This window comes from Silurus meridionalis, chromosome 2 (assembly GCF_014805685.1).
Source record: "Silurus meridionalis isolate SWU-2019-XX chromosome 2, ASM1480568v1, whole genome shotgun sequence".
NCBI classification, from domain to species: Eukaryota; Metazoa; Chordata; class Actinopteri; order Siluriformes; family Siluridae; genus Silurus; species Silurus meridionalis.
Window position 1 is genome coordinate 21074844 of NC_060885.1, and position 17285 is coordinate 21092128.

General features: G+C 38.1%; 2 protein-coding genes across 2 annotated transcripts in view; both read right to left on the reverse strand.

Annotated features, from left to right (window-relative positions):
* Positions 1 to 4839, reverse strand: part of eif2ak3 (eukaryotic translation initiation factor 2-alpha kinase 3) — a 29251-nt gene extending 24412 nt beyond the window's left edge. The window contains exon 1 of the mRNA XM_046875643.1: positions 4347 to 4839. Coding sequence (XP_046731599.1) covers positions 4347 to 4612 — 266 coding nt within the window. The 5' untranslated portion in view covers positions 4613 to 4839. The remainder of the gene's footprint in view (positions 1 to 4346) is intronic.
* Positions 4840 to 5721: 882 nt separating this feature from the next.
* rpia (ribose 5-phosphate isomerase A (ribose 5-phosphate epimerase)) lies at positions 5722 to 17145 on the reverse strand. The gene is made up of 9 exons (XM_046875723.1): positions 16836 to 17145; positions 14769 to 14829; positions 12840 to 12895; positions 12685 to 12744; positions 12474 to 12538; positions 11281 to 11349; positions 10914 to 11055; positions 7931 to 8030; positions 5722 to 6848 (listed from the first exon to the last, which is right to left on the reverse strand). The coding sequence occupies exons 1-9, from the start codon at positions 17016 to 17018 to the stop codon at positions 6751 to 6753; spliced, it is 834 nt and encodes a 277-aa protein (XP_046731679.1). The 5' UTR covers positions 17019 to 17145; the 3' UTR covers positions 5722 to 6750.
* Between the last annotated feature and the right edge of the window lie 140 nt (positions 17146 to 17285).

The window sequence follows — 17285 nt, forward strand, 5'->3', positions numbered from 1 at the left end:
GTTCTTTGTCGCCTCCCTGACTAAGGCCCTTCTCCCCCGATCGCTCAGTTTGGCCGGGTGGCTCACTCTAGGAAGAGTCCTGGTGGTTCCAAACTTCTTCCATTTACGGATGATGGAGGCCACTGTGCTCATTGGGACCTTCAATGCTGCAGAAGTTTTTCTATACCCTTCCCCAGATCTGTGCCACAATACAATCGTGTCTCTGAGGTCTACACACAATTCTTTGGACTTCACGGATTGGTTTGTGTTCTGACATGCACTGTGGGACACTGGTAACTGTGGGACATTATCCAAATATCCAAATCCATATTTCCAAATCATGTCCAATCAACTGAATTTAAAACAGTTGGACTCCAATTAAGTTGTAGAAACATCTCAAGGATGATCAGTAAAAACAGGATGCATCTGATATTTTTTTTTAATAAATTTGCAAAGAAACAAACTTCTTTCCAATTGTCATTATGGGGGTATTGTTTGTAAAAATTTAAGTAAAATAATGAATTTAACCAATTTTGGAAAAAGTCTGTAAAATAATAAAATGTGGAAAAAAGTGAAGCGCAGTGAATATTTTCCAGATGCAACTGTTTTTGAACATAAAATAAGTCAAGAGCTTTCTTTTGTTTTTATAATTTTAAAAAATTATATCATGATGCCTCATAAACTCATCCATCATTCATATCATCTAGGTGTACTCGCATGTCTCTAGTAGGACCACATCAGCTAGTTCTACAATACACAATATTTTAACCATAATATATCTTTACCAACTAATATACATATACATCTTTCCATAGAACAATCTTCCATCTAGTTCACAGAAATCTTTTTGGAAGAAAAAAACAACAAATTAATTATCAACATATTGCAGAAAAAAAAAATCATATTGTGACATAATTTATCACAATATCAATAGTATATTATCAGCTTTTCCCCAACCCCAGTAAGCATGTTGAGAACACAATCAATAACCCAATAATAAAAGGTAATGCCTCAGGAAACAAGTGTGGATACTCCTGGGAGCCTGTTCTGGTTAACTAAACAAAATGTCAATGGAACGACAGAACCTAATAGATAGAATCAAATGTGCAAGTTCACATTCACATTCTTCTTTTCTTCTCCAGCGCCCCCTAAGCAGGGTTTTGCTCAGGGACCTGGCAGAGGAAGTGATACCAGGAGGCTCAACTGATCACCTTTTGAACAGAAGTTCACTGACTTCAATCACTGACCATCAATATATTCAGGTTAAACAACTCAAACACTTTGTACTCAATCATTCTTTGAAAGACAATACAAATTTAAGCATGCGGTTCAGAAACAAGCCGTCTTTTAACCACGCTCCTTCCACCTACACATTCCCAAGTGGCTTGACCATGAAAAAAAATCATTGTCTAGTTTTCTACAGTTTAAAAGATAGAAATGAAGTTCTTTAATGCCATGAAAACTTGTTTGAGCAAAATCACATCACTAAGCACTTTCATTTAGAGCAAATGAGACACCATTTTATTCAAAAATAAAATTTCCTTTTCAATCATTTTCCCAAACTGATAAGCCCACAGTCACAGATGTAAACAAATACTCTACTTTCAACAAATACTGAAAATATTGCAACTTGGTGCTTCCGTTTAATAAACTATTACCTCTACTCAACCTCACAGACTGTATATAGTTCAGAATAAGATATTCAACCAGAGTGGTCAGTTCACACTGAGAGAAAAAAACAACAACTCAGGGAAGAGATATGTTTTATATTAAGTTAATCATTATTCGTGAGATTACACCATCAATTGCAAAATACTGCGACATGTAAAACCACAGTTGTGTGATCCTGACTCACAGGTGTGAGCCGGAAAAAAACTATCAATGTTGCATGAAAAGAACTTGCAGTTAAAGTTGCAACTGCTACATCAGAGGTCACAAAGGTAAGATAAATCTGCATAACATGTGGTGGAAAACAGCTTCCATAAACAAGTTCTAGACATCATTTGGAAAATAAAAATCTGATTTTCCACATGACTGTACTGCTACACTGCTTTTTTCACTTTCAGTCAGAAAAGAAAGGCATTTTATTGAAATCAAAAACACTATTCATGGATGCTTGACCAATCTGAACCCATTTCTTTGTCAACTTTAAAATGATTATTAGCCCTAATTGTGGCCTGGGGAGAAACAAAACATGAACCACTTCACAGGAATAGTCTGCTGCGTCTGCTGCATGTTTATGAAGTTAACACCACACCCTCAATGTGCTCCAGTGGACTGTAAGTGTGTCAAACTTAGACAAACCAGGATTCAACAGAAACATAACTCAGAGGAAGTAAACAAAATGAGGAGAAACGGCATGAAAAATAAGACGAGGAGAAACGACATGAGGAGAAATTCATGAGAAATAAGATGAAGAGAAACATGGAAACATGAGAAAAAACGACGAAGAGAAACATGAGAAATGACATGAGGAGAAACAACATAAACAAAGATGAAGAGAAACTGCATGAGAAATAAGACAAGGAGAAACAACATGAGAAAAGATGAAGAGAAATGACATGAAGAGAAATGAGATGAAGAGAAACATGAGAAATTACATAAGGAGAAACGACATAAGAAATGAGACGTCGAAAACAAAGAGAAAAGATGAAAAGAAACGACATGAGAAATAAGACAAGGAGAAACGACATGAGAAAAGATGAAGAGAAACGACATGAGAAAAGATGAAGAGAAACGACATGAGAAAAGATGAAGAGAAACGACATGAGAAATAAGACGAGGAGAAACGACATAAGAAAAGACGAGGAGAAACGACATGAGAAATAAGACGAGGAGAAACGACATGAGAAATAAGACGAGGAGAAACAACATGAGAAAAGATGAAGAGAAACGAAATGAGAAATAAGAGGAGGGAAACGACATGAGAAATAAGAGGAGGAGAAACGGCATGAGAAAAGAGATGAAGAGAAACGACATGAGAAAAGATAAATAGAAACAACATGAGAAATAAGAGAAGGAGAAACGACATGAGAAAAGAGATGAAGAGAAACGACATGAGAAAAGAGATGAAGAGAAACGACATGAGGAGGAATTTCAGGAGAAATGAGATGCAAAGAAACGTGAAAAACATGAGGAGAAACGACGAAGAGAAACATGAGAAATGACAGAACGAGAAACGACATGAGAAATGAGATGAAGAGAAACGACATGGAGTAATGACATGAGAAGAGGAGAGGAGAAATGAGAAGTAACATGTCTGTCCTGTGGCATCTGTGCAGCAGCAGAGACATGACTGAAGGTGTGCATGAACAGATGCACAACTTATATACGTCCTGTAAAGACGCCAAAACAAACTAAAATGTTTCAGCTCGGTTTCCACAAAAACTTGGTATGATGTTTTTTCCCCCTATCAGATGAGCATCTACATAAGTGTTGAGACGGGACGTGTTTTCAGCATTAGTGAGTGCAGGTTGATGCGGCAACACCCGCCACTGCAACACCGGAGCAAACTTCCGCTTCAGTCACGAGTTACAGCCAAGTCTCAGGCTCCGGGACAGAACCCCAACAACCCCATACTCCTTCATATTTACTTTTATAAGAACCAATTAATGAAAGAAAAAACAAAAAAAAAACAAGGGTTCTTTAAATAAGTAAACAGGAGTAACCGTGTATTATAAGAACACATTCGTATGAGGTCTATACAGGATACTGGGATTCCCCAAGTCGAAAGGGTGAGATTCCATTGAGCAAACAGAAATTATATGCAATAAATATTCGATTAAAGTAAAATAAATGCTCAATTAAAGTTATATACATTAGCTATAAATAGGAAACTTCTGCTCGGGGATCAATAGCTTTAGTTAGAGACAATCCCAGATCTTTAAAACATGGCTTTTATTTTGGTACATTTTATTACTGTTACATCTAAAGTAGTTGTAATGTCTGTTCGAGTATGTAATAAAATGCAGCCAGACAAATGAGCAGCTCAATATTTAATTTTAATAATAAACACAAAGTGCTGAGAACTAGTTCGTGTTCATGTGTTTCATCTGGATAAACGTCGATTTTTGCATTAAAAGCAGCAAAATTTGTGTAAATAATTCCGTGTGGCAACCTGATGCTCTAATGGTGTTAAATGGAAGTTGTAATGGTGATTATTTGGGTAATGTTTTGACGCTGAGAGACCCTGTGCTCGGACAGCGGTCATGAGGAGAGAGACAGCCAATGTGAGCAAACATTACCTCAGCTCCTGGAGCTCGCCAACAAACTTCCGGCAAGTTGAACACAAGACTAAAGGCGACTGGATTTGGATTTGAAAGGGCGGATGAGGGTGAAGGGTCTGCACAGATCGTATTGTTTATTACCTTCCGTGTTGCTGGAAGTTTGTGTCGTTGTCGCCGCTCGGTTCCTCTGTGTCCCCGGGCGAGCTGTTCTCATCGTCCTCTACCGTGGCGTCCCCGATGCTGCTCTCCAGCCCGCGCTCCATCACGGTGTCCGATGTCTCAGGCTCCGTCCGGGACAGAGAGTTGTACTGCACTGTCCTCACACTCACAGCTCTCAGCATCAACAGCAGCAGCAGCAGCAGCACAAGGGAGATGCCCACGTTGCCAAAGCGAAGCCCCCTTTCCATTGGGACAAGTGACACATCAGTACACAAGCGATCCCATAACCGAAAATGTGAAATCAAAAGAAAAAAAATAATAAAATAAAACACTCTAAAAGAGGTCAGGGCGGATTATAAAACCGAGCGAACGCATGTAAATGTTTTTCCCGCAACTCTCCGTTCCCTTCTCTTGGCGTAAACAGACGAGTCGCCGAGGCACCATGTTATTGGCGTTCTCCCTGCAGTCGGCGGTGCCTTAGTAACGCCCCGCCCATTCCGTCTGCAAACGCCGATTGGACGCTCGAAACGGGCGAACTCATGCGAGGCCCTGGGCGCGCGACGCTATAGCTGCGCGCGCCTGTCAATCTGCTCGAGCGAGTCTACTAAGCAGGACCCGATTGGATCACGCGGACGTCGGTTTGCGTAAAGATCCGCCAAAAAACACCGACCAATACAATTGGATGCTCTTGCTGTCAATCAAAACAGAAGAGGCGGCCCGCAACCGAGCAGAGGAAATGGGAGGATCGGTGTAGTGACCGTTATATAAATAGAAGTAAATGATTGGGGCAGAGAACCCACATGAGAATCCGGATTGGGTTTCCGCGCTGTCAATCAAATAAGACATTGAAACCAAAATAAGGGGCGGGACATAACACCGAGAAGACGTTAGGAGAGAAAGTACGCGGATGGAAAGAGCGACGTGGCCACTTGTTTACCGACACAAAGTTTGACACTTCCTGTTCCGGTATTTTTTTTTTAATGGAAGAGTTCATCATTGCACTGTTAATCACAACACGAGAGCTTAATGAGATTTCGAAACCCTAACAAACCGCGTTAAAAAACAAAATATTCGGCCACATTTCCCTATGAGCTCAATTAAACTTTACACTGCATTAGTTATAAAAAAAAAGTCAGCAAGTCACACCGTCCAAATTATTAAGCTATAATGCTAAATTTTGTGAAAGCATGGCTTCAGAAATTACTGCTTTAGTAGTAAATAATTTGTTGAAACACTCGTAACATATAACCTGTACTGCCCTCTTGCGGCCAGGAAAGAAACAACCGTCAAAAGCAACTAAACCTGCGTCAATTACAATATACTGTATACATAAAAAAAAAAAAAAAATACACCAGTATTCGGTTCAACAGTCCTCTTTTATTATATTTCATCTTCATTCAGAAGCAAAACAATGTAGGAATTTGGTCGCAACAACAACAAACAAATATCAAAACCTACAACCCCTATAACCTATATCAATAATGTTGGTAACAGAGGTAAAAAAAAAAAAAAGCTGGTGTGTAAAATCTTGTTATGCAAATTTATAATGCCCATTCCAGATAAGAAATAATTATATATTTTTATATCACATATGCGTGTAAGATAAGGCGCGAGAGTGTGAGACAGTTTGGTAGATCGCACTTGGAATCCCTGATGCTACCAAAGTCTACAGGCACACATACACATTATATAATTATATATATGAAATATACAAATAAAACCCAAAAGCTGGTATGTGGTTTAGATTAAAACAGATAAATCTGTTTGGAACAAATACATGCAAGTTGGTTTAATCATACCATTAAATATGTATTAAATAATATTTACCTGCAATGCTAGATTATTCTGGATTATTCATATATAACCTGTTAGGTGAGGGTTGAACTGAAAAAGTACATTTGAAATAAGGCATCAACGTTGACAAAAATGACTGATACGAGGCGTGAGGCACAGAGATCAGTGTGCAAGAAAATGCAAACTAGGCATTCTCCAGCATCTCGAACGTATAACGGTCATTTAGTTATTCTGTGCTTAATCTGTCGAGTTGCACGATATCGTGTATGTGGGCCAGGATGATTCAATCGTTTTACTCAGACTGTGACAAATAACAATATAACAAACAAAAATGTATACAGTCTCTAAACCTACATGAAGGATCTGTGTATAATTTCTCTGAACACACAAACAAACCTGCATGAGATTATAAGGAATGTTTTAGTGGTGTACCGCTTAGACAGCTGGGGCTTTTGCTACTCCTAGTGACAACACAAAGAGGTGTGTGTGTGTGTGTGTGTGTGTGTGTGTGTGTGTGTGTGTGTATCCACTGCACTGGCACTTGAGGCATCAAGGACAGGAAAGGGCAGAGCTTTCTGTTTTTTGAGTTTCTTCAGTTCACTGGCGCATCTCTGACCTTCACACTCCCATCTTCCATTCCAAAGTAAACTTTCTCAGCCATTCCTACAAACAGGCCAGTCTCCACAACACCTATAGAAACAGAGTGAGAGAGCGAGAGAGAGACATAGACGTAAAGTCACTGGATCTGTCCGAAGAACAACAGACATTCAAACAGAATAGCTGCTTCTCCTTTCTACTGTACTTTTACATTCTGTGGTTCCCCTTCCTTCCTCTTTAATTCCTCTTTCTGATAATGCAAAGGTTTAGGAGGTAAAAACAGGCTGAAGTGGATTGTTAGGTTGTTTTGTGTAAGCAAGAACAGTATGATGTTAAAAGGTTGGATTTGAGCTGCTATCCAAGTAGAACCGCATGTAGACTGAAGTTCATTTAGCTTAGACTGTAGATTCAGGCTGATGAGTCGGCTGAATTTGAGGACATGATCCGGCAAAATGTTGGGCGAGCCTCAAAATATAGCGTCTATATTTGGTTTCTGTTGTGGCTCATATTTAAAAACGCATTCGTGCTCACACGTGTGGTTGAGAAATGTGCATGAAATACCATTATAGCTGTAATATTTCAGTAACTCGAGAAACAAAGCATGGACTGACTAAGCACATACTGTCCAATCATAGTACAAATGACATAATACACCACATAGGTTCCTGGGTTTGAAGAAAAACAATTATTATTGTATTATTATAATATATTATTTGCCTAGAATAAGATTCCATGCTACAAACTTTTTTTTTCCACGCTACAAACTTTATTATTTTTTTTGTTTACATACCTATTTTTATATATCCTTATACCTTATATTTTATTTTATATAGTTTTTATACTTTATTTATCTGCTTTTTTCTTTCCCCCCACCCTATTCCCCTCTTGCCGGACCGTCGTATAAAGCATTTCACTGCATGTCGTACCCTGTATGTATGTGTATGTGATGAATAAAATTTGATTCGAGTTGATTTAAAACGCAGTAGTGTCCTATTGCAATCTACTGATATGGTAAAGCTTTTATTTATCAAAGACTTTCTGCAAAGCATTACGCTCTGTCACACACACAGTATGTAATCACTGAAAGAAGACAATCAAGGAGATTCTTTAGTTCAAAGTATTATGAAGCACCCAATACACACTGGATTTAAACAGGGAGGTAGTGGTGAACTGACCTGGGATCATTTTGACAGCAGTGTTCACCTCTTTCCAGTTCTGTGCCTGCTCAAACTTCCAGTCGAGGATGAAGTTGCTGTTATCAGTCACCACAGGACCCTAAAGCAGTGCACAGAGATAATAAAAATAACTAAATACAAAATTTCAGTGTTGGTCAGAATACCTGAGTGAGAGGAGCATCTGTTCTTCTTCTGTAATAGAAACATTTACAGTGGCCCCAAAAATAAAGTAGGGACTCGAGACTTCACTAAACACCATTATCAAATGTCAAGCTATGTAGTTTAAGCAATATATTTCCATTATTTAATAAACATGAAAATGATGGATTCAAATAATAAAAATGGAAATGAGGTAGATGCTCAATATAGATTTTTATTCAGGATTCAAAAGGCAAGGCTCTGGGAGGGAAATATTACGAGTAAGACTTCATGTTCTAGACACTAATTATGCTTAAAGAGCTTTAACATCTGCATGTCTGAATCAATAGACCCAACCTGCATTATGCCAACAGTTCAGGCTGCTGAAGGTTGGTGTATTGGTGTAAAGCAGGGGTCACCAACCTTTTTGAAACTGAGAGCTACTTCTTGGGTACCGATTAATGTGAAGAGCTACCAGTTTAATACACACTTCTGAAATAACAAATTTGCTCAATTTACTTTTAATTATATGTTATTATTAATAATTAATGGACACTGATCATGTTAATGATTTTTCACAATAATCAATCAACAATGATTTAACAAGGTAACAAACAGCTAGATGCAGCTCACTGGTAAGTGGCGCTATGGTGAGCTATTTTGAGAAAAGGCCCGTGGGCGACTTATGTGGTCCTTGCGGGCAACGTGGTGCCATGTTGTGACCAGCGGTGTAAAGAATGTCTGGGCACACTTAAATCCAACAAATCTTCACTAGAATGCCACAGACAATTGGAGTATTGTTGCTGTGTTTGTTTATAGACACAATTTGCCATCTTCCATTGGCTTCCAGCATGATAATGCACCATATCACCAAATAAAAGGTATCTCAGACTGGAACATGACAGAGTTCAATGTTCTTCACTGGTCTTAGTATTCACCTAAATCCAGTAGAACATTGTGATGTGATCGAACAAGAGATTTACCACATAAACGTACATTAAAATGTACATTAAAAATCTGCATTCATTGCTTGAGGCAATCGTGTCAACATTGACCAGAATCTCAAAGAAAAAAACAAACAAAAAAAAAAAACAACCCACAACATCTTCAGGAATCCATGTCACAAAAAACTGACTCAGAGAGCAAAGTGAGGTCCTACTCAGTATTAGTATAGTGTTCCTAAAACATTGCTCTGTGAACATGTGTGTGTAGGGATTTACAGGGTTGTTCAAAAAGAATGAACCGATATCATGACGCATCGCTTCAGTTCTCAAGCATCGTCATGGAATGAGTCAGTGACCATTTGAAAAAGGAGTTATGATTGTGAGTATAATACTTGTGACTTGGTTGGAGTTTTGTATTACTTTTCCTTAATAAAATATCGTGGAATGAAATCTGTTCAAACCCTGTATTCACTGAATACACACAAAATGAATGTTTTTTCAGGTAAATTTTCAGGTGAACTCTTCGTTTTCATTCCTGGTTGGTGAAGGAAAAAAAATGAATGTTTCTGTGGTGACATAAGAGGAGCAGCTCAACAGTAGTGCTTACCCAAATTACTAACGAATACTAATACACAGCTGATGCTTCATTACTCACAAAATCATCTGAAACTAACACTAATAAGCACATGCCACTGGTTAAATGCATCGACATCACAGAGACAAGAAACATTTGGCAAGACAGAAAAATGCATTTACTGTAAGTCTGTAAGTGATATTTAAAGACTGGATGAGTTGGAAGAAGACTTGATCTCACAGAACATCATCATCATCGATAATATATTCATTTAAATCCAATTCTACTTTTTGCCATACAAATTAAAGATCAGAAACAAACTGACCAATTGATGTAACAGTATCTAGAAAATGGATAAAAAAAAAACATACTGTTACTGAAGGAGGAAAAGAAAAGCATGTAAACAACTGGGTCAAAGAGTTCAGAGTAAAGATAAGATACTCATAAAAACACTTTTTTATATTATTAAAATGGAAAATGTAGCTATTTGCAAAAAAATAAAACAGCACCATGTACACTCTATAGACAGAGGTATTAGAGCACACACCAGTCATTTCTTCCATATAATGTTACCACAACTTTGGAGGCACACAATTGTTCTTAACAATACATTTTCTTTTCACTTGAGATGGAGAGGCAAAACTGTTCCAGGATGGAAATAGCCTTTTCCACAAATCGAGCTCTATGGAATAGAAGATCTTGAGTGGACTGCTATAGAGCGGTGTTCTGAGGCCTATTGAACAGAATTGGGGATGAATTGGAATGCTGACTGCACCCCAGGCCTTCTCACCTCACCATCCATCAGTACCTTCTTGTCATATGGAACTAGAAAATGTTGACTCATTTGTCTGTCACACCAGTTACAAAACTGTAAATTACGTTCCTATCTGTAAAATGATGATGTGAAATGAGAAGCCATGCTGATTTCACATCAGCATTCTATAGATAGGAATGTAATTCAAAGTTTAGTCATGACAATGATCATGACAACAGTGGAAAGTAAAAACACTGCTTGCCTGTGTCTTTAACGTCCATTTGCTACTGCACAGTGGCAATTCGATCCCAAAACAGCTGGCAGGAAATCTCTCCACATAAGTAACCACCCTAAACTGAATAGTAATGTTTAAGGACTAATTTGCCACCTAGTGGACATCATTCCTGTTATCCTACACTACATTAGTTCTGAAGGTGAGTATGTGAACACATCATGCTCCAAGTATAAACAAGGCTTTAATCAGCGCTTGTCTGGGAACAAGGTCACAGTAGTATTTTTCTGCTTAAATTCTCACTAGGGTTTTAAAACACTCTTTAACATGCACTGTCTCACCGCTTTACTGACAGCCATCCTCAGCACAGCTTCTCCACCAAAGCGCCGAGTGATGGCCCTGGACACAGGCACGTACGCCATTGGGACCACTTCCACCGGCACACCTTTCTTCCACTGCTGTCCCAGCACCTTCGAGTCCTTCCTGTAAATGCAAGAAATGAGCCGACACACACTGCTCAGCGGCACTTCATAAGGATTACAATTTGCTAATTCAGATTAAACCTTTGAAAGCTTCAGTTTCCATTTAATCCTAAGCAACAATGACAGGGTGACTGATTTAGTGTATTGATTAGCATTTGAAATACAGCAGCTGAGAATTTACATTAGTTTCCTGAGAGAATGTGTCACTTTTTTCTTTTTTTTTTACCTGTAGTCAGCAATGACGATGAAGTGTTTGGCACAGCCGGCTACAATTTTCTCCTGAGTCAAGCATCCCCTGAAGTGCAGAGAAAGCAAGAGAGGAGGGAAATAAATGTTATTTTGGTATTAAATGAGTTTTAGAACGCATATACAAATGTTTACTTGATCCAGGAAAAGGGAACTCCAAACCTTTAAAAAAAAAAAAAAAGATTTCATACACTGAAAACAATGTCTGATTTTCTAAATATCAAGATCACACTCCAGGAAGTTTCATTACTTAATCAGGTAACGTGGGTGTCGGGTGCATGTGTATGTGTTTATGTACATGTGCTCATGGACTTTAATATACACTGTATGGAAAAAAGGTTGTGGACCCCTCACTATAAGATGTGTATGTGCTTTTTTTTCTCTCCATTTGCTGTTATAATAGCCTTCACTCTTCTGGGAAGATGTTCCACTAGATATTGAAGTGTGCTCGTTGAGATTTGGGCTCAGCCACAAGGGTGTTAGTAAACTCAAGGTATTGATTAATCGGCACTGATAGTCGATTGCTGAAAAAAAAAAATCTGAAAAATAATCTATACCAATAGTTTTTCCTGGTTGCGTCTATTGCTAAAGCAGCTAGGAAGGTCCGTCGTCATTACGAGAGCGGCCTCTAGAGGCAAATTACTGACACGAGACGGCACACTGCACAAAGTGAACGGTGCTTGAAAAGAGCACGGTGCACAGAGCAAATAATTATATTAATTAATTAGAACATTATTTGTTAATTATTTTTATTAATATAATGAATTTATAAATTTTTATTTCATTTAACACATTTTCATGATTCAGTAGTTTTTTTGTATCTATTTTACATGAAGTGTTTGGTTTTTTTGGATCTATTTTCAAAACTATCGGCCGATTGAACGGCTAGTACGTTTCAACCTAGCAATCGGTTTCGACCTCTACAAAGAGGCTTTCCAATCTCAAATGGAGAGAAAAGGTGTAATCTGGCTTGTAAAGTCAGGGGTCTCAATATTGTTGTTTATATTGTGGCGCTTGTGGTAGAAAACATTGGAAACAGTGGACAGTTAATTCATCTTAAATCGTAGTATTTTTAAGCATCCAATACACTTAAAATTAACTTTACTTGCAGTGTTTTTGTTTGTGACCATTAAAATAATATCTGCAGCCGATGGAGGCTCTCTTGCTCCTTACCCTCCTCCTTTGATAAGAGTAAGTGAATCATCCACCTCGTCAGCACCGTCGATCGCTACGTCCAGCTAACAGACACACAAGCACTCTCTTAGGTTCATTCAAAACATGAAAATTTGCTTTAAATGTACACTAATTTGTAGCTGTGCATTAATGCATTTCACCCTACAGGGGTTTGAGTTATCCTTCTTATGTTTAATTGTGATTAACTCACATCTGGGTGCCTGTCTAAATCTGAAAGCGACAGGCCATGCTGCAGAATCAGCTGACGAGCCTAAGGCAAGGAGGACAGAGCAGAATTACCTTTATCATTATTCTGATGTATTACAACGCTTGTACCACTGCTGCTGCTGCTTCTGATAAACTTACCTGAAACGAGGTAGGAACGCACACAATGTTTAACTTCTCCTGCCGCACTCGCTCAGCTACAGAAAAAATTATTACAAATAAAAACATTATTTTTATTATGGTGCATTTTTGGTGCTCCGTTACAAACACACAAATATAGTTATATATACACACACATCTCTCTTCATTGTGGCACCTGTTAGTGTGTTGGATATATTAGGTAGCAATGGAAAGATTTTCCTCAATTTTGACATGTTCGAAGCAGGAAAAATGGACAAGCGTAATGATCAAGTTTGACGAGGGTCAAATTTTGATGGCTAGACGACTGGGTCAGAGCTTCTCCAAAACTGCAGCTCTTGTTAGGTGTTTGTCAACGAATTCTGTTATCGATTAGTTTGGCTGCTCAAGCTGCGGTTTTGCGTAATGATAAGATAACACAGTGCTTGCAAAAATGGTGGATAGTACAGGGTCAACCGGCAGCAGGAAAAATGTGCGTCAAGGCATGTGAGTATTTTCTATCAAACGCAACAAAGTATACGGTACCTGGTTATGCAAAGCGGAGCTTGTGAAAAGAAAACACACTGGTGTCACGGTAAGCAAAAACTTATAACCATTATTTGAAAATGATGTAGTTTAATGAAGTGTTATTGTGTAAACTGTGTGTTTGTAACTTCAGGACAGTCGCACTGGATATGTTCTGCCGAGCATCGGGTTGCGCAATCAGTTCGCTCGCGACATAGTGACGGATTCAATTAAAACAGTGCGAACAAACACTAAATCTAAAAGCAGCAAATAACAGCAGCAGTAAACGATCACATTTTTTGTCACCGTTATGGTTTTCATTATGCATTTGTACACCAATCCATATATACATAATTGTTTTTTAATCAAGACTGTTACCGTGTTGCATTTTATGCTCTTTTTATAGCATTTGTCTACTACAACAGTTACTTACCTGTTTTCAAAAGTGATTTACTGCTTTACTACGTTTAAATGCTTGTTTTTAAAGTTTGTACATTATATATATTTCATTTAATTATTATATAAAATTAAATAAATTATATATTCTAGATGCTTATATCTTGAAAAATGAACAAAATATCTGTGTTGTTTTTTTAATTGTGAAAACATTGTTTTCCATTTTATACAGATTTTTTAAGCATGGTTGTCAACCCCGCAAAATATAATATAAATGTTGATTTTCAAAAATTACTTCACCTTCACCTAATCAAATGTTGTTTTATTTTATGTATTTTTTCACAGAAAGAAACGACTCAGCATGAGTGAAATTGTTCAAGGACAAATCCCACCTGCGCTCCTCAACAAGCAGCTACTATAAGCTTTAAAATATCTAAACTAAAAGGTAGTTAAACTCAATGTGGCTTTTGCATTTTTAAGTACACTTTTTATACATACAATACCCTAAATTAGGGTTTTATATAGTTATAATGAGCAAAACATCCAATGAAGTTTTTTTATCTGATTAATCGGGAAAAATAGTATTAATAATAATAAAAAATAAATATAAATAATTGTCCAATTAATCAATTATCAAAAAATATTTAAATTTTATATTTATATTATATTCTAATATTACTTGCTGCCCTATCTATCTATCTATCTATCTATCTATCTATCTATCTATCTATCTATCTATCTATCTATCTCTCTCTCTCTCTCTTATGATCTAATGCTAATACGGCAAAAACCTTGAAATGAAAAAGAGGGACTTTACACAGTCACATCATGCACAGCATTAAAGGTCACTAGAAAAATGGACTAGGAACTGGTAGTTGAGGAGACAACCCCAAGTTGGCAAACTGACATATAAAACTGAAAGGGAGTGTTTAGTGACTTTTGCCAATCGGCATGTATTCCTAATCAACACATTAAACACAACGCATTAAACACAAACACAGCATTATCCACATACTGTACACTAGGACTTACCCAGTCTGTCCACAGCATAGACTATGGTGGAGCCACTTCCCACTCCGACCACCTGGTTGTTCTGGTACACACAGAAGTAATGTGTTATTGGAACTTTTACATTTAATATTTCATATTAAAGATATGATCTACCTAACTGGTCTACTTATTTCAGAATACTTTAACAAATGTCTTCATTCCTTCCATCCACCATTGATTTACTCCCTCGATATGTGGAATTGTCAGGATTTTCTCCTTTTAAGAGAAATTCTTGAAGCTGGACATAAAACGCTAAATAATCTATAGTGCTAGCGTTAGCTGCTAGCCACTTCCTGGCATCTTATTTCGGTACGGAGTGAGCAGCCACAGTGACACTGTGCTAACTCTAGTTTCTTTTTTATACACCTGTTTTTTGTTGTGTATGTTTTCAAGTTTAATAATAATTAAAAAATGCGCTCGAAGTGTGAAGCAGAGATTAATAATACTTGTGGTCTGCCACTTAATATGTTCCTGAGGGAACTTAGAGTTTAACTATGTTCTGCACGTAAAAAGGATAGCATTTGGTACACATGTCCACCGAACGAAAGCCATGTCCTGAAAGATTTCGGTACGAATACGTGTACCGTTACACTTCTAGTGGACGCGTTTCATTTGATGGATAATCTCATCAGGACACTGTAGACTAACCATGGACTGGTCTGCTGTACTCAAACATTACAATGCTCATTCCTGTTTGTTCAACACACTCAGCACTTTACAGTAGATGTAGACCACTAATGATTTATAAGCAGGTCACACACCAAAGAGTTCCCTTTTGCTTACAGTCATGTCTTTCTCATGATGTCTTTCCTTGCAACATTTTGTTCTGGTTTACTAGACCATTACGTTTGGGTTTAATGTTATCTATGGTTAAAATACACCAAATCCACCATAAAATCAAATAGTCAGGTTATCATATTGGAATATAAAAACAGAAATAGTGTCAATAATATCAATTTATTTTTATTAATTTAGATATTATTAATAGTCAGTGGTGGACAAAGTACACAAAGCATGTACTTGAGTTACAGTAGAGATACACCAAGTAAAATATTACTCCAGTAAATGTGATTCTTTTAAACTTTAACTTGAGTAAAAGTTTAAAAAAAAAGCATTTGCCTCAAATCACAGGAATAAGGTCCGAGTGTTTGTGAGTTCGAGTCTCTTCCATCACTTATTCCTTTCAATATGTTCTGCTTGCTGTTGAACTGATGCTGAACTGTATGTTGGTGTAAGTAGATACCAGCAAACACCAATCAAAACAAGTTCAAACCAGAGTGTGCGCTCGACCCTGATTGGTGGATTGCTGCATGTTTGACCAGTTACGTTTTTACCCGCTCATAAATAAAGATTTTGCAAAATGTAGTGAAGTTACAGGTAAAGTCTCCCTAAATGAAAATACTTCAGCAAATTGAAGATTTAAGTACAGTAACGAACTACATTTACTTCATTACTGTCCACCACTGATAGTATTTGTATCGCACATGCTCCATTTCTTCACGCTACAGTTTCCAAAACCACGCCCCCTGTCCCGGATTGGTTAATATCTCATACCCGCCACTGCCCGCGTTATCAAATGAAATTTACCGGGGGCGGGGCAGTGTGAACACAAACATATAAAAGCGTCCTGATCGTGCAGTTTCTGTATGCAGTTACACGTCATTATTAAGCGTTATAAACGTATTAGGTGTTGCGTAAGTGTAACTACAGTAAAGGACCAGGATGTAGCACTATTGCTGCGGAGTTAGCGTTAAACAAGCTCAAAACTAGTTCCGGTTTTAACCTGAAGTCTTATGTATTAGTAGCAGTAGTATAAGTTTGTGTGTGTGTGTGTGTGTGTTCGTTACATCCTGGTGCTGGACTTCGACCTTTCCAGGACCCTGACCTAAGAGTCAGATCCCTACCTATGAAACACCACATGAACTCTAAAGCATGTCTGCTATTGCTGAACTTAGGTAGAAGAAATCCTACATCAACGCTGTATACTTGAGTATCAAGTGCCATGTTGTGGATCCTCTGAAACCTAAGCCAACACACACACACTCGAACCTGTATGTGATTGTCCACAGCTGCGCAGGCGGCCAGTTTCTTTGCCTCTTCGGCCATCACGGTGCTGCTGTTCGAGCGGTTTCCCGGTCCACGCTGCAGCCTGATGAGCCTTGAGGAAGAGGAGGAGCGACCAAAAAGAAGTGCAGATTTTACGCTGAACTCAGCCCACCTCCACCACTTCATCACCCTTCACCACGCCTCCTCTTACAGCTTAAACACCCCCTTATATCACACCGCGCAGAGTCCCAGCGCTCATGGGAGATCGGGGAACCACAAAAAAACGTCTCCCAGCTCAAGTGACAATTAAAGAATAACGCGCAGGCGCTGAGTTTACTGTTGATTGACGCACGGAGCAGCCAAAAGGATAAAAAGCAAGCGCCGCAGTGGGCGGGATTAAATACACGAATTATATATGTATGTAACAATATGACCACTAGAGGGCAACCAAGT